Source organism: Ammodytes marinus, assembly GCF_949987685.1.
Source record: "Ammodytes marinus genome assembly, chromosome: 23".
NCBI classification, from domain to species: domain Eukaryota; kingdom Metazoa; phylum Chordata; class Actinopteri; order Uranoscopiformes; family Ammodytidae; genus Ammodytes; species Ammodytes marinus.
Genome location: NC_137227.1, coordinates 10,871,974 through 10,890,115, shown reverse-complemented (window position 1 = coordinate 10,890,115; position 18,142 = coordinate 10,871,974). Strand labels below are relative to the sequence as shown.

The 18,142-nt window shown below is 40.7% G+C and overlaps 1 protein-coding gene across 4 annotated transcripts in view; it reads right to left on the bottom strand.

The window, feature by feature from the left end:
• Nucleotides 1-248: 248 nt before the first annotated feature.
• The window catches only part of ablim2 (actin binding LIM protein family, member 2), a 67,920-nt gene continuing 50,026 nt past the window's right edge, over nucleotides 249-18,142 (bottom strand). For 2 of the 4 annotated variants that reach the window (XM_080051983.1, XM_080051982.1), the window contains exons 7-18: nucleotides 18,019-18,106; nucleotides 17,069-17,127; nucleotides 15,405-15,482; nucleotides 15,141-15,284; nucleotides 14,393-14,425; nucleotides 13,056-13,173; nucleotides 7,953-8,060; nucleotides 5,701-5,754; nucleotides 3,268-3,305; nucleotides 2,969-3,077; nucleotides 2,787-2,842; nucleotides 249-333 (exon numbers count right to left, since the gene is read on the bottom strand). In XM_080051983.1, the coding sequence (XP_079908109.1) occupies nucleotides 259-333; nucleotides 2,787-2,842; nucleotides 2,969-3,077; nucleotides 3,268-3,305; nucleotides 5,701-5,754; nucleotides 7,953-8,060; nucleotides 13,056-13,173; nucleotides 14,393-14,425; nucleotides 15,141-15,284; nucleotides 15,405-15,482; nucleotides 17,069-17,127; nucleotides 18,019-18,106 (960 nt within the window). In that variant the 3' untranslated portion in view covers nucleotides 249-258. The remainder of the gene's footprint in view (nucleotides 334-2,786; nucleotides 2,843-2,968; nucleotides 3,078-3,267; nucleotides 3,306-5,700; nucleotides 5,755-7,952; nucleotides 8,061-13,055; nucleotides 13,174-14,392; nucleotides 14,426-15,140; nucleotides 15,285-15,404; nucleotides 15,483-17,068; nucleotides 17,128-18,018; nucleotides 18,107-18,142) is intronic. The other 2 variants (XM_080051985.1, XM_080051984.1) reach the window with 2 other exon arrangements.

Genomic DNA, 18,142 nt, shown 5'->3' with positions numbered 1-18,142 from the left:
AGATGCAGATGTATTTTCTGTTGAAATGCCATGGTTCCCTATTTTTAGGATAAGGAAAGTAACAGGTCAAGTTATATTGAGGCAATTTAGGTTACCATAGTCAAGTGATGTACGAAAGGGATACCATCCAAATATCTGCTGACTACCTTGTCTACCTTGTATGTATTTGAGTTATTTACAAAAAGTAATCTATATCAACACACACAAAAAGTTTAAAAACCAAATCAAATAAAGAGGAACACAATCAATGGACAGTTATTATTCACACTCACCTCTCATGCCTCCCCAGCTCTGGGAGTCAGGGTCCACTTCATCCTCCGGCATCTCAGCAGCCTATAGGAGCACACACACATATAAACACAGACCAGTTAGACCATCATTCAGATGTCCTCATTGCCAAGAAAGATGGCTGGTCTTTATCAAACCCAGGGTTCATCCGAAGGCCTTTTAGTCACTGCCATTGCCCTTGACTTGCTCACATTCTTTTAGGGTGACACATAGGAAGTGAGCGTGACACATTCTTTGCGTCAATGGAGAGACTTAAAAAAAAGAGGGAAATGTTGATGTTGGACAGGATGTCGAGCTAATCTGGCTACAGTGATGCTTGTTCAAAGCAATCTATTAATATACAGACACAATTCAAATTGAAAGAAATGCTTCAACTGTTGTGGCAGTTGGGCTTAAACAAATGTGAGCTGTGAACTGTAGCTGACAAACCAAGGACCAGCCAGCAATTTCAGATATATTTTTTAGATGTTTTAGTGAAACAGCCAACAAGCTAATTAGCGATATAGTCTTTGAAATATGGTTAGTTAGCTTTTCCGCGTATTCAAACAAAATCATGAAAGCTGTGTTCTGAGGTTGAAATGATTAATCGGCTAAATGTAAAAGGTTATCTCTATATAGACAGGTAAAGCGACATACTGAATGATTGATGAACATGAATGCAGTGAACATGGCAAATACAGTATAACTTGGGTGGGTTAGCACATTGTTGTTAGCATTTAGCTAAAAGCACAGCTGTGTGAAAGTAGGCTAGAGTGTGTCTGTAGGCTCAGTGTACTACTGTATATAGTCGATTACCATCTGTATGTTTGCAATCTTATTTCAATTACACTTCCAGTGGAGATATAGCACTATCTCAGTCTGTATACGAGTAATATATGCTTGCTCAAAAAGATACTGTTTATCGCAAGTATCGTGTTACATAGCTCTGCATTTAATGGGAAAAAATCTCCCTTCATTCTACTGCCAACACACTACGACCCCCATGTCAACAACGCTAACCTGTAATGTCAGCAAGAGGGAAAAAAAAGTTCAATATACTTTGAGCCATGAATCCGTCATGGCTCCCGAGCTTTCATTTCCTTCTCTGTACTGTTTTGTCTGCATATCCTCTGTCCATCAACAAACACAGAGGGACAGCAGCAATATCACATCGGTGGATGACAGACTAAATACCCCCCAACGTCCTCATAATAAACCACAGTCCTGCCTGTGTGTGGAATGAATGGTACGGACCGACCCCTGTCTGTGTAATTGGATACCAAAACTGTTAGGGAAAAAGCTTGGGGAGGTTGAAAAAAAAAAAAAAAAAAAAAGGAGAAACACTTTTAAATGGGCTCCGAGGTTTGCTGTGTTGATCAGTAGAGAGTGGGTTGGGGAGTTTGATAGAGCTATGGTGTAAACACATTAAGACTGTGAACTCTTGAGACTCCTATACATTGCCAACGTCTGGTGCCAAAATTGTTCGGAATATGACAAATAAACCATTTTGATCTTGATCTTTGACTACCGTAGGGCAGCGGTGATAGAACTCGCAAAAAAAGAAAGAAGCACTAGCCAGTAGCCTAAAATGCAACTACAGTCAGATCGTCGCAACTCTTTCTTTAAGGCTCTTCTAATCTGTGTGCAGTGTGCTTGTTTAATCCCATCGCTATGGTGACAGGCACACCTCATTTCCCTAAACAAGTCACCGTACATTGAGTCAGTTCTTAATGCGACAGTCAATTCAAATCCGTTGAGGCCAAGGCTTAGCGCCCGTTCTTTATTGTGCCAGACCTGAAGTGAACGGGACATTGATACCGGTTATTGTATGAATGATATGAATGATATTTTTATTTTCGTGTCATGCCACACAAGTGGCCCATCCCACACAGGATTACAAGACACCGCTATAACTACACAAAGTGTGTAGTATAAACATGAAAAAAAAAAAAAAAAAAAAAAAAAAAACGGTTATTGTATGTCATTCGGGTTAGGGTATTGTGTCATGTTGGCTTAGTGGAAATACATAAACCCTGGTGCCAGATGAGACAAGAAAGGGAGTTTAGATTAGGTGGGTTATAGGAACTGGTGTATTACGATTTTGGTTCATTTTGTATTTTAAGTCATTGGTTTTGTTGTTTATGATACCATTGTGCTTGCAAAAATACAAGCTTGAATTCTTGGAACGTGTCACCTTTGCTTAATATATCTGCGGGGTAGTAAGAAGACCTGACATGTCGGAAACTAACCTCAAGATTACTCAAACGTAATTGGAAAAGAACATGAGGACTAAGTAAAAACTTTGCGTTGTAAACACGCATCAAAGCTTTGACGTAAAATCGTAGCGAGATGAATGTCTTCTATTTAGTTTTAGCTTTGACTAAATCAAGGTCTTTGGCTAATCTATCCAAGTTACAAGAAGCTTCACGTTCTGAGCCCAAAGATCTTTTAAAGTGCATTACGTACTGTATATATATATATTCCAATTACATTGTGTGCCACATAATTTGGCAGCTCACCTTGTAGATGCCATTTCTTCCATAGCCTGGTAAGGAGGCACACTTGTAGGAGTAATCTGCCAGGATGAAAAGAAAATGTATAATAATCTTTTTAATTTTATACTTCTGAGTCCTTTCAATCTCCATTTTGTTTGCGTTATGTCATTCAAAGCAGGCTTAACTCGTGGTTTAGCTATACTCACTGGGCAGGGAGGCGTCAGTGGGCAAACTGCTAGTGGACTTGCAGGGGTCCATGTCTTCTGGACCCATGTGTCCATCGATCTCACTCTTCAAGATCATCCAACTGGTCCTCTGTAGAGACAAAGATATAAAGAGAGAGAAAGAAAGACAGAACAATGGAAAAGAAATGATGGATGATGGCAGAGTATGAGTTAGTGAATTAGTAAAATGGATGTACAGTATTTGAAAACTTCACGAAAAATGGCTTGAAAAGAGACGGATATGGAGAGATAAAGACACACACACATACACACAGACCCACCTTGCTATCCTCCCCATCCTGCCAGGATGTTCTAGAAGCTGTAAAACAGTCACATGTTACAGGATGTCACAGTTAATGTGCTGGAGTATCTGCCCCAAGACTCCACCGTGCCGCACCGTTAACTCTACAGTAAATCACCCCATGACATCATCAGCTGCAGACGGCATCTACAGAGAATGCGCTCTATTTACATGCACATAGCTGTACATTAAAAACGGCTGGATAGCAAACCACCAATATGTGTCTCAACATTGTGTTTGCAGGCCATTTACCAGACCCAGACCCATTAACCATAGCAGGCTTTCTTAACAACTATAGTGCTGATTACAATGAGGTTGGGACATCCATGGTCACAGCAAGATTTCCATTACATTTGCTCTGTAAGATCATGATCACCACAGGATAAATCCTTGTTTTCCCCTTATTTTACTAAAATGCTACCAACAGCCTTGTTATTTTATATTACATAGCTCTCCAAATGCGCTACTCCACTGCCCAGTAGGTGTCATTGAAAAATTAAATAATAATGCGTAATAAGGCAATTATTACATTTTCCTTTGGAAAATCAATCAAATCTGAGAAATAAATTGCCTACTTAAAATCTTAAATTACTCAATTAGTGCTCTGGGTAAGGGATATCAAAGGGGCCTCCTAATAGGAAAAAATCCAAAGTATATGCCTGGAACTTCTTTACGATGGCCAAAACAATTTAATGACTGCTTACAAGCAATGGAAAAACTACTGTAACAGTAAGACACTTTCAACAAAATGTATATGTTGATGTAGCAATTGTTAGCGAGGTATACCCAGAGTGTTAGCTACAAGCTAGAAGCAGAAGTAGCACATAGCCTAATGTATACCTATATTAATAAGTCATTTGTGTGCACAGATTGTTTCCTTTCTTTTTGTACACTGTTAGACACATAGCCTACGGCATGCTAAAGCATTAGCATGTTAGCCTACACTTAAAAGAGGTATTTAGATTAATTTGATGACAACACTCTTACCATGTATCAGATACCTTAACCTATGGGCAAAATTCCCCCAAAAGATTATGTAATGTCACTTCATACAGTTCCAACGTTAAACCATTACATGTTTTGTTTCTTGAGACCAAAGTAGATAAAGATTTCTTCCCCCATTTTTGGCAGACAGCACACGCCTTGTCAGTGACCTCACGTCTGATGGAATGCATACGATCTAGATGCCGACAGCCGGCTCATTCATCTGTAGGACTATATGCCATATGCAGCTGATTGACTTGTCATATTTCATAAAGAAAAATATTCAAGTGTGTGGGAGAAGGGATAAAAGCTCTGTGGACTTCTATGGTAAGGTGTTGTGAGTGTGCACTTATAGCTTGAGGGAAAATATAGTGAAAACCTTTCACCATACACTAGACAAACAAACAATGGTTATTAGTGATTGAAAACAGTGACCAGTTCTATACAAATGCCACCATACAAAGGTGAATGATGTACCCACAACCACTCACAGTGGACATAGACACACACACACACACACACACACACACACACACACAGTGACAGTATCACCACTAAAACAAATGAGCTGGTGAGATGAGAGCAGACATGCATGAACGGGGTTGAGTAAAACCAACCACCAACAAGTCAACAAACAACAGTCCTTCACTAGAAAGGAATAACTGATGTGTCGCTGTGTTGCGATGTCAAATCAGATATTGAAATGTGGGGCGATGTGTTTTACATATACAAATATATGCAGACTTTTATCAATTGTTTTAAAAATCCAAGTCTATTTATTTTAGGTATTGCAGGAAACGGCTGCTGCACTGCCCTCTAGAGGTTGATACTTCCAATCATTTTTAAACTGGTTTAGTTTAGTTCAGTTTTGATTAAGGTTAGGGAAAGACCATGGCTACGGGTTCTTCTTTTTTAAAGGAATTTTGGGGCATCCTGTTCGCCGAAAGGGTTAGGGCGCTAACACGTAACTGAATCATGAATTGTCCAGTATGGATATTTGACTGCTAGTGGTAAGTTTTTGAGAGATGTATTACTCAAATGAGCCTTTGTGGAATATATTAGCAGCTTTTTTCTGAATATTTACGTAGCCGTCTAGCGTAGTGCAGTATTAAATCACTTAACAGTACTGCAAGGAAGAACAGCTTCTTTCAGCGCAGGGCCAAATAGCCTGCTGTCTTTCACCAAAACCTTTGGGTTGCAAAATTTAGTGTTTCTTTTTTAGTTCACTTTGTTGTAACTTTGCCCTCCGTCCAAATTGTCACCCTTGATAGATTGTGCAAGTTGATTTTTTAATAACATAAGGGCTACACCACTCGTACAGGTAAAGGTAGAACTGGGCTAAACGGATGACTGACAGGCGAACATGCGACACATCGTGCAGAGACCAGACCAAGAGGAGGAAATGTGTTAAAACAGTAACGGACTGTACCATGCTGTCTGTAGATTGGGGGTTTTCTATAGAGATTATCTTTGACCAAAGTCTCTGAAGATGGGAACAGGGGGAAAAATGGAGGTAGCAAACATGGGTAGGGTAGGGAGAGAAAGAAAGAGAAAGAAAGAATGGAGAAAAAGAAGCATGAGTTAGCAGTTATCGAGAGGGATGAGAGATATTTTTCGAAGAAGCAAACGGAGGGGGGAGGGCGCATTAAAGGTTGATTCAACACAAAACATTTGTAATTTTTTTAACATGGCAATTCAGAAACATCAGCACTTTTTAATATTATCCATGCAACATTTTCAATATATATCAATTTGTCGGTCTTAAGTTTAACAGGAAAGGGAAGGTTATTTGATGCAGAACAATTCAACGACATAACATTAGAAAACCACACATGGCCCCCAGGCATCAAAACAGTCAACTTGTATTAGCATTCTTTTGGGGGGAGATTTTCTAAATTAAATCAAAATGGACACCTAAATCATTCATATACACATAACAACAGAAGAGGGAAAAATGGTTGAAGGTTAATTAAAGTCTTGTTGCATTAACTGATGTATCGCTAGATGAAGAAGTGCCTCTGGAGAATAATAGGTACAGTATGTTTTTCCCTTAAGGCTGATCTAATCCATCTTAGTATCAGTGGACCCTCTGACAGAGAAGCGTATGGTAACAACTGTCACACATTTTAGCCACAGCAGAAACATGACTCACAATAAAACAACACATATGGGCTAACTCCCCCCACCGCCTTAATTGTTTCAGTGCCTGCGAGCATATGAAACAATATCCATATTAAAGCAATAAGGACGATGGCTATGAAAGCTATTAAGTGGATAATTGCTGTCCGTGTTTTTTGTCCCCCACTTAATTTGCGGCTAACATGGGATTTTTTTTTTTTTTTTTTGAGTGACAGTGTAATTGTCAATGGGAACAATATGTCGGATCAAAAGGATTTTCCTCATGCGAGTGAACCGAAAGATATGAAAAGTGAGACTGTTCAACGTCAACGTCCTGTCAGAGCCTTTAGCCTAGAATTTGATTCAAAGTGATGCAATCTCATTTCAGATCATTGCCGCGTCAAAGAGAAAATTGCCTTGAAATTAGCACAGTGGGGAATAAAAGGAGGCCAAGAACACTCAAGAGAACGGTTCCATTCTTAGGTGGCACGAATCTGAAAACTTGTGGCTTACACAAATGTTCTTGTACTTTGATTATTATTTTTTTCTTGGTTCTGATTAAATCCACAGCAGTGCAGACCGGTTGCACAAGCCATGTGCATAATGTTTGCCTTCCTTCCAAGTGCAAAAATAATTGTTTACTAAAGAATGCATCACAAATAAATGGTATTAAAGTGTGAAAAATAGACTTTAACTATTCCCCTAGGAGAGCTATTTCAACACATTGTAGACTAGCATGAGGAGTGCTGAGGTCATAAATAAGGTTAAAGGGCTCTGTAGCCTTGGCCGGGTTCCATGATTGTAGTGTACGGTCATAAAATCCACAGAGACCAAAACTATGGCATTCCGACAGCTGTTCACGTTGTTGTTTCTAATCATGAAAAAAAGTTTAGCTACTTGACATTGGATCAAGCCGTTTTTTTTTAAATTTAGTTCCTTTAAGATATTTAAGATTTTATCGTATCTTTTTTTTTCCACAGCAGAACTTGAAGGTACACAATGTGAAGTAAAGGTCTGCTTTTAACTCTTGGGTAACTTTTTTGCCAATAGCCTTTCATTACTTTTGGGGACATCATTATGTTGTTCATTTTCAAGTGGCGTGTTCATCAATTTAAACTATCTATTCACAGGAAGTTTCTCCAGTTATGACGGTTGGCCCGAATCAGACTTGGAACAATAGGCAAACCTTACAAAATAGTTTGGGGTTAAGGGGAAGAATATGAAAATGTCTTGTATGCCCTTGTCACACATATTTGAATTTGTATGTACCTGCAAAGAAAGGGGTCCGATGCACTGGAAAATAATAGTACAATCAGGACAAAACTAGTTTACTTGTTCAATAAGAATTAGTAGCTGAACACCAAATCAGAATCTTGCACTTCCTAACACTCATTTGGTTGAAGTGTTAACCTTGCTGCAGTTATTTCTTATCTTACGTCAAAGCTTACCTTGTCACATCTGTGTCGACTGAGTAAAGCCTACTCTTACGGAATGTGTAAAAGATGTAGGAAGAGTTACAAGTTGAGTTGGTTCCCAAAGCGGGTGCGGCTATGTATGGCCTACCTGGTACGTGGAAATGCCTGGGAGCAGCCATGTAAGTGGAAGTAGAGGAGGGGGATTTGCCGTCAGAATAGGTAGATAAGCTGGGGGTGCTCCGACCACTTTCACTGCCTCCATTGGGGGAACGGAGTTGTGGTTTGGCGTTATGGGAGGCAAAAAAAGGGGTAAAGGGGTTTGGGAGAAAAACAAAGGGTGTTGGGAGGGGAGGCAAAAAGGCAGCGTTATGGTAAGCATATTGATTAAGCTCAAGTATGAAGCCGTGATTACTAAAACGATGCAGGTGACTTGATAACCCAGCCATATCGCTGTGTAGTGTACCGAATCGATGTCTTGAACAAATTCACTGAAGTTTTGGTGGAGAATTCTGTAGGTCTTTTGAACTGTTAAGTGATGAGACACAGACGTCTTCGAGTAGTATTTCTTACGTCTGTCTGTCTGTCTGTCTGTCTGTCTGTCTGTCTGTCTGTCTGTCTGTCTGTCCGTCCGTCCGTCCGTCCGTCCGTCCGTCCGTCCGTCCGTCCGTCCGTCTATCTATCTATCTATCTATCTATCTATCTATCTATCTATCTATCTATCTATCTATCTATCTATCTATCTATCTATCTATCTATCTATCTATCTATCTATCTATCTATCTATCTATCTATCTATCTATCTATCTAACCAGGAGACTTTGCGCTCATCACTTATCACAAGATTTCTTGCAGTATTTTTGTGTTTCTTTATATCTAAGTGTAGCTTACTTAAAGTACATTTTCATTCAGTTTTGTTTACGTGGTTTGTTTTAAGAGTGAGAATGTAACATAAATTCACATTCTGCACATGTGTGTGTTGTGTTATGTATGATGGTCCACCATGGTGTTGCGTCACAGGCAGGCTGGGTGATGGAGTCACTGACACCCTTAAGGCCAAAAGTAATAAACACTCTACATCCAGAGCTTTGAGTAAGAAGCAGAGAGAGAGAGAGAGAGAGAGAGAGAGAGAGAGAGAGAGAGACAGAGAGAGAAAAAGAAAGAAAGAAAGAGTATGCCTGAGAGAGAGTGTTAGCTGATTGAACACACACTCCACCCCGCTGACACAGAGAAACCCCTGGCAGCGATCTGGATGCAAGTGGATGAGATCACTGACACACACAGCAGTGCTGATAGTGCTGGTCGGAGTGATCTCCTACACATTAGGCTAAACACACACACACACATGCCCATAAACACACATGTGTACACACCAGGGTGCTGTTAGCTCAGGTCTAAATGTAGGGCAGATCCTCCATATATACAAACATCTGGAGTAAAGGAGGAAGTGTTGGGAAGCTTGGAAAAGTTTAGGGAGGAGATGCGTTATAATAACTCATGTGAACAAACACATTTTTGTTAAGGCTATTCATTAATCAAAGACCATAATATCAATAGCATGATGTACACAAGGGGATCATAATCAGGACGATAAAAAGAGCTTCCCTTATTTATCCTAGCCATTTCCATTACACAACACATCAAAGTGTGGCCTAATTCTTATAACCACAGTGACTGCTCTGAGGGAATCTGATAGCTCATTAAAGCACAAGCCTGTTGCATGAAAACAAATATCCCTCTTTCACGGCATGTTAAGAACCGCTAGGGCCTACAACAGGGCCAGCGGCGCACTGTGTTACATGCCACTGCAACTGGCAAACAGACCCCCAAATTACAGCTCGGGCTATTTCATCCCTCCGTTCCCCCACGCTTTCTTTCTTTCTTTCTTTCTTTCTTTCTTTCTTTCTTTCTTTCTTTCTTTCTTTCTTTCTTTCTTTCTTTCTTTCTTTCTTCTTCTCCACTGGAGAACTCTCCGTCTCAGGCCTCTCCGCCCTGTCATGGAAAAACCACCGAAACCCTGGAACCGCGTGTTCGTGATCTTCTGTGCAAAATGTCCGAGTGGAAGCTCATGCTGTTTCCCTGCTCCTTTTAATCAGCAATAGTCCCAAGAAGCATATGTTAGAAAAATGTGTTCCTTCTGCAAGGGTTCTGTACAGTACAAAAATAACGTCCTTTTTCAGGCAAAGGTTAACTATAAGTGAAAATCGACCAACGTGAGAACAACTTGCAGTGAAAAGTTAGGGCTGTTTGCGCCGCTATTCTAACTAAAAAACAGAATTGTCCATTTGTAATCATCTATACAGTATACATTCAGAGTACTACAGTATCTTCCCGCAACATTTGACCATGTGTTTGTAGACCTCCGTTATCTTTAAGTTCATAGTTTCTGTGTAAAGTGTGTCATGGTGTATTTTTTAATCGTGTTATCTGCTGTAAAATGTAGTGATGACAACATTTACAGATAATGCTTCATAGTCACCAGTCAAACATGCTGACTCATTATCTCTTTGCTTTGCACTTAAACTGTTGTGCTATCTTTGCTTTGGTTAAATGAGCTGTAAGCAAATAATGACTCTGCTGTTATTGCAGTTGTGCTCCTGTAAAACAAATCACACTGCACCAATGATTCTCTTCCCCTGCCTCAAACCTCCATTTTCTCTGCTTAACAATCCTCTAAACACCAAACCTGCACTCTCCTCCATAGATTCACATAGAAGACCAAAGCAGGTTAACACCAAAGGGATAAAGTCTGACACAATGACAACATGACAGTGAACAATGGATCATTCAGGAAAGACAATGGGGTGTATTAGTGGTCAAAGGCAGGCAAAGAAATCTGGTCAACAATCTCAACAGACAAGCACAACAATGAAATTCTCCTTAACCTTACTGTAAAAACAAAAATGCCATACGTATCCAGGTCACACTATTAGGTATTACATCAAGTTAAAACCATGCACCACAACAACACCTTTACAGACACAAGTGAAGGGGGCAGGCAGAATGAGAAACTCTGAGTGGTCCTAGTAATGTACCTTGATGCACCCCATGAAACCAGACAACACCACGATACCGGACAACATCACAAAACCTGCTAACCATTCCACTATGGGGAGGTGGGATACACAGAGAAAGAGAGACTACTAGTATGTTTACCGTTAGGAGGAGGTAAACTGAGATGCAGGGATGTCCTAGGATTAGGGTCAGGTAGGGTAGGGTCCTGTTTGAACCCTAAAGGGGTAATGATGGTCAGGGTATGGGAAAGAAGATGAAGCAAAGGAAGGTAGTTGGATAAGCCTTTTTTTAAGCAGGGATTCAAACGTGCAAGGGGAACCTGTACAGTATCGGTTTGTGATGTTGATTTCGGGAACATGTGGTACCATAAATGGCGTAAGCTGTTTCATGGCTTTGATTCAAGAATGAAAGGTAGAGTAAGTGATTTTGGAGAATGTAAATCACTTTTTGTCAAAATCAGTGATTATCTCAGGATCTGCGAATTGTCCATAATGTGTGTGTGCTGAAAACAAAATCAGGTGTTAATACACAGCCTAGGCTCTGTAAATAGGTATGTTGCTAGCTACGGTGGGTCCCTTCGTTCACATACCCCCTGTTTACATACGCGTTTACAGAGCCTAGGCTGTGTATTAAAACCAGACTTTTTCAGGTCAGACACAGTACGGACAGGTAGCATGACGGGATATTCACACATTTTGACAAAAAAGTGATTTTGAGTACAAGCATTCTCCAGAATCACTGACTCCACCTTTAACACAAATAAATCTTCATGAGTGATCAAACTGTAAAATGTGGCGCACGCGAGGTCAGCAGTTCTGTTTCCCATTATGACTCATTGGTGAACCAAGAGACCCAAATACTCAGAGTATGACTTTTCAACACATGGTTAATCTGGTGCATAACCACAACCCATGCCCTAGTGAGGTCAATTCACTGGTTGTATCACAGCACTCCATTCTTTCTTTAAGACCTTTGGACTTAGTCAAATACAGAGAGGACCGGCACCTTGCTGCTGTTGGGAACCCTATCGAACTACGGGTTTCATGATTTTGATCCTAAATACAAGGGTTGCAGACTTCTATCCTGTTAAAGGAACCCCTTGGAAACTCTGCATTGGGGGCACAAATATTAGCTTTTTGGTAGTTCTTGAAAAGACAGTTTTGTTTGTTTCTTTCTAAGGTTAGATTACAGCAATAGTTCCATGATGTCGTCCATTGTCTGTATTGGACCAGGTGTCCCAGTCTCAAGCAGGCTTTGATACCTCTGAAGTAAGGGATGTAGTTGTGCTGCTGCAGCATGGCCAGGGTGGTGGGGTTTAGGTGGAAAGACAAGCCTGCATTGCCACCTGCTGGTGTGGGGGAGGTCTTGCCACTACCAACACCAAGGCTCCCTTCAGTCCCACCAGCATAGTGCAGAGGGGGGAGGGGTGATGAGTCCCTAGTCAAGGTGGAGGGGTATTTAATGGCCCCCAAGAGGGACGCAGGCAACGGGAGCGTACTGGAGTCACGGGCCTGGTTGCTGTTTTTACCACCAAGTACCTCTGGCCCTGAATGTCCAATGTCAGATCACAGGAAACATATTGAGTCCATTGACAATATTGAGAGGTAATACATTGATACCTTCAACATGGAAGGACTGGTGACACTTGACACTTTGTGCATAAGTTCTGAACTGGAATGACACTGACAATAACATAATTAAACAGAACGTCTACATATATTTCTCATTTAATCCATTAAAAGGTAGATAAAAACAGAGCATGGGCCCAATGTATCGAACAAGAAATTGTTCGCTGCTGTCAGAAGAAAAAGTTAATCAGGAGCTACAAATAGGAGAGTTGACAGCCATGTAGTTTTTAGATCCTCCAATAGAGTTTGGCAGTGTAATATAAGGGTGGCAGAATTTCATCAAGCCATAGAAGAGGAGCATGTAATTTAATGTCTGGTTTTGGATATGGTCACCAGGAATTATTATTTTTTTAAATATAGGGGAAGTAATAAATCATTTGTGGTTGTTTGCTGTTTTGAGCAGACGCTTTCTCCTAAATACGCCATCTTGTTCCTTATCATTCAAACAATAAAGAAGCAATGGAAATGGAAAAAGTTTGCAACCTCACAAGATTCATGGGTGATGCAATCCTTTCAAATGACAGAAATGAGCAACTCAAATGGGGCAATTTTCACATCATAGCAATACATGGCTAATTGGGCTGTGTGTTAAATGTGCTTGAGGCTGATACCTGGTCGGCTGTAATTCGGGGGGGATCGGGACGGGGTGTAGCGTCCGTAGCCCCCAAGGGAGCTGTTGGAGCTGGGGCTGGAGGGCCTCCGCTGACGGGGTGACTTCTCCCCATCGCCCTGGAATTAAAAAAACACAAACAAATAGTAGGCAAGGCAAGTAGCACAATTCAGACACAAGGCCATTCAAAGTTGTTTACAGGGGTATGAAATACATCAAGATTAAAATACATCAAGTATAGAATAACAGAAAAATATGAATAGAAATAAAACATTTAAATAAAATAAAAATGACAGGTTAAAAGGGAAACAGAAAAGTCTTCAGATTTGATTTAAAAGAGCTGAGAATTTCAGCAGACCTCAAGTTTTCTGGGAGTTTGTAGGCTAGTCAGTGCATTCTACTGGGGGGATAAAACATTAGCCCCCATACATAATCAGAAAGCAATGTGATAATTACTCCATCTCTGATATATTGTTAAGGAGTTGGATCAATCATGTTGCACTAGTATTAGTAAAGGTCTTGGGAAATATACAACTAATGTGGAAATAACAGAGGGATGGCAGGAGAAGTATGCATGTTGTTATAGGCTATGTCAAGAGCCAATCATACTGATTAATGGGTCATTGAATGAAGAAAGGTTTAAAGGCAAAAATGGACCCTTTTATGTAATATATACAAAAGGACTATTTAAGCTGTTGATAATCATAAGAGCTGCGATAGTGGTTGCTCGGTGAAGTTAGCTTCTTCTTACTTACGCCGACTGTTAAGTTGCTCTGAAAGCTATTTTAACTGCTAAATGTATGCTTCAAATTCAGAAATAAGCCAATTTAAGAGTTGATATATATATATTAACAAGCTTTACGGCTTTGTACAGGCGTCGCAATATTTTAGTGATGTAGCAAGCTCGCCAGCTAGATATTTTTAAACAAACATTCCCGTTCATATCTGGCTGTAATCAAATCTTGTCCGCAATCTGTCTGATCATGTGACTGCTCGTAGGCTACAATGCTATCATGACGGATATAAACTATTTTCAGAACTATAGACATGAGACCCAAGTTGCAATTAACCATAACCCTCCTTGCAACAGCAACATATATCATAAATGTAAAAAAGCTCTCCATTCTCCTCAAAAGCAATATTTCAACCTCACACAAGTCTTCCTAAGTGTTAGCAGTTAAACACTGCTGTGTCCACACACACACACACACACACACACACACACACACACACACACACACACACACACACACACACACACAAAGGAAAGCACTGATGAAGGGTGTGTGTGGCATCCACAACAGACATGATGTGAGACATGATGATGCATTATATTACCTCAGTGGGAGCAGGAGAAAGCAGCTGGGGGGACTGCAAATGAAAAGTGGGGAAAAAAAGGCCAATGATTAGGACCAACTCATATATGTGAGTGAGGTTATATGAGTTAAGCATCCAGCCATGAGAGTGATCATTCAATGTCAGCGAGCCATGACCTCCACTCATGATGGATGGATGGATGGGCGGAATGAAGTGGGTCCAAAGTATACCGTTGGATTTACGTCCTCAGGGCTACGGGACTGTGAACGCATCGCAAAGGAATGGGTGTGTATTTGTGAGAGAGAAGCAAGCATGGCGTGGATGAATGACTGCAACTGACTTCATTGACAGAGTGAGGGATGATGATAGAGGGATAGCAAGGTGAAGAATGAGAAGAAAAAGGCATAGGAGGGAGGGACTAACGGGAAGTTTACTCAATTAGGTGAATACGCTCTGCAGCTGTGTTGCCAGAAGGTAAGTTGTAATTTACACAAGATAACATAGATTAAATGAATAACATTGCAGCTTGAAGAGGTGAAGCCAATGAAGTGTTTTATTCACTGTTTGGTTATTTAAAATCTGCGGTTTGATCTGCATAGTGAATCATCAGTAGCTGGAGCTTTCAAATGAAGGCAAAAGTATAGATTTCACAGTATAAAGATGTGTGAAATGTAAAAGCTCAAGTGGAGTACAAGTATTGTATTGAAGTCCCGGCCGGGGTACTTTCCAACCAATGGATTTAAGAAGAGAAGAAGTGAGGCAGGCCTACCTCTCCATACTGTCTCTCCTCAGACGCGTAGCTGACGTACGGCGAGTAGGACAGCATGTCAGGCCGGTCTATGTTATAGATGGCCTTGGTCTTTGGAAGGGCCGCCAGATCCTTGTAGTCCAGCATCTCCTCTCCCATTTTGGCCTGGAAGAAAAGAGAAGTGATGGAATTTAAAAGGTCACCTGTTATGCAAAATGCATTTTTTTATGTTTTTGGTAATAAAAATCACTCAAGATCATTTGAGTGAACTTTGTGCAGCCTTACATAGATGACTCTGCTAGGGGAGCCCGAAGCGCTGGAGGCCGGGACTGAGGTGATGCTCTCAGACGAAGTCCGGGTCACCTGAAACACACACAGCGCACACACACACACACACACACACACACACACACACACACACACACACACACACACACACACACACACACACACAGTTATTTGTAAATATTTGGGATGCACACAGTGGAAGAGATTTTGGTATATTTATTGTTCAACCATTCAAGCTCATGCAACAGTTAAGAGTACGAGGTGACGTCTATTCATTTGCTTGGTTTGTTCTATCAAAAGTTTAAAACCAAAAGTTAAGATTGTTCTCTTAAAAAGCTGAGGAATAACGTCCCACTTAAGAAGCTGGAACCTAAAAAAAGATGTAAGGCATAATTGCTAGAAGAGTTCCCAAAACAATTTAATTGAGATGAAAAGTAAAAGGTCACAGCAGCTATTGTGCATATTTATCCATTTTAAAAAGGAGTGTGAAACTGCTTTTGGACAAAACAGCAACCAAGCTAGGCCTCCGATCCAGACCAGTAGTCCTGTATCCACACATCTATGTATATTAACGTACAGTCATAAAACATGAACAGGAGCCATTAAGTAAACATATGGATAAGTCTCAAATACATACACATACAGTAAATGTGAATAAACAACATGTCACATTGTCGGCCAACAGCTGGCTCAGATCTACTTAATGTTATTGCATTGAACTGAAAAACTAAATACTAGAACACATTGTCGTGTATTTATGTTCAAACAGCACATCAGTATATCACACACACAGTGTTGCTATTAGTGAAGCTCCGTTCAGTTCTTGTTAAAGGACACAATTTGAACAGTGGACTTTCCCCCTCAGAAAAAATTACAACATAGGCATACTTATTATTATAAAGTATAATTTTCTGTTTTCAAATTTTAATTTTTATGATCTTCAGTTAAGGCCTCTCTGTCTATTCAAATTGTGCGTCATCCTCTACAGATACTGATGATCTTTCCTGCAGATGCATCAGTCATCTCTACTCACTCGTCAGACCATCCCCTGTGCAGTGCGTGCGCCGACTGGTATTCAACACAATCGCTCACTGACCAATCAAATCTGTCAGCTCTCAAATCACACAGTGGTGCTACAGTGCTAAGTGGCCTTAGGGTGTGGATGCTGCTCAACCTTAAGACAAGTATATTATAGTATTAAGGTGTCAACAGTCCCATGCAGCGTATGGATGTGTGGGGAGGGGGGGGGGTTGCATGGGGGCATACAGGGGGCACCAACCTGCTGCTCAGGGACTTCAGTGAGCTGTATCCGGACCTGCTTCTGGGGAAGGACATGGGTTATGACGAGGAGGATGGAGGAAGGGTAAATACTGGACGTAAAGCTATCTTCCAATTCACTGCGCTTAGTCGGCCATTTGTTCTAAAGTAGACAATTTGAACTCGTCATTGACGCTCCAACCGACCAAACCCGACTTCTCATATAGGCCTAATCTGAATCTTCAGTTTTTAAATGAATAGTATCTCCATATTTACAGGTGTATGATTCAATAACACATCACATCCAGGTAACAATGTTTTAAAAATAGGGGGGTTGTGGTCGAATGTGGATCTATTTTGGTCCTATTTGTCCTACACAAGCTCTGAGGTCTTTTTCCACCCACCTTACTCTTCTCCTCCTGCTTGGCGGCCTGTCTGCACGGAGGATGCCAGATAGAAGATCCTGAAGAAACAGAGACACAGACAGGGGATTGTCAGAGATCGTTTACAACATTTCACATGTGGCGGTCCATCCACTCTGGTCGTTCCACCACCAGTTTGGTCTTGACTGAAATAATTCAGAAACTAATTGTGTTGAGGCATTCGTGGTCCTCACCCAATGATATAAAGGCTTATTCCCATAGCAATTTTCTAAATGTTCAGGCTAACATTAGCATTTAGCTCAAAGCAGCCAAAGTAGCCAAGCAGAGCTGCTAGCATGGCTATAATATGTCTTTAATACTCAATTGCAATATTGATGTTGGTCTTTATTAGCTTGGATGTTCTTTTTTTTCTTAACTGTATGTGATTAGCTACTGTAGCTTTGTACAGTAGGCCTATGGCTATTTTTACCGCCATACTATAGTGAACAAAAAAAAAAACATCCACTAGTTAAATAAATATGGATAACATTGCTGATGCCTTTACAAGACAAAGGTAAAGATTTCAATTGGGCTTTAGTTGTTCTAGTAGTGTCTTCTAAATAAGACAACCAAGGCTCCAAACTACTCACAACTTCATTGTCTGTTGCAGTCAAACTTTCATGGTCATGGTTTTTAAAAAGCTTTTCCACAAATACATCAATTCATCCTAAATTGACAAGCACCAACGTAAAAGCAACAGCCGCTGTTTGTGTTACCATCAAAGCAACAATAATGACTACCCTTGTCAACTATGTGCCTCAGACACACCAAGCTTATAACCAAGGTCATAAGGATATCAAGGAGATCCACAATGCATTGGGTCAATGGTGATATTACTGCTTCTGGCGAGTGGGAGGAAATAAGCACTGAAGACTTTAGGATTCAATCCTTTGTTATTAGGGCAAAAATAATTCCCCAAAAGCTGCCCTTACCTTGCAGGTACATTTCTTCTCCCTCTGCAAACATCTGCTCACAGCGGGCACATCGGGCACATGCGGGGTGGTAGTGCTTCTCTCCAGCCTGGTTAGCATTAACACAAACACAGGTTATGACAAT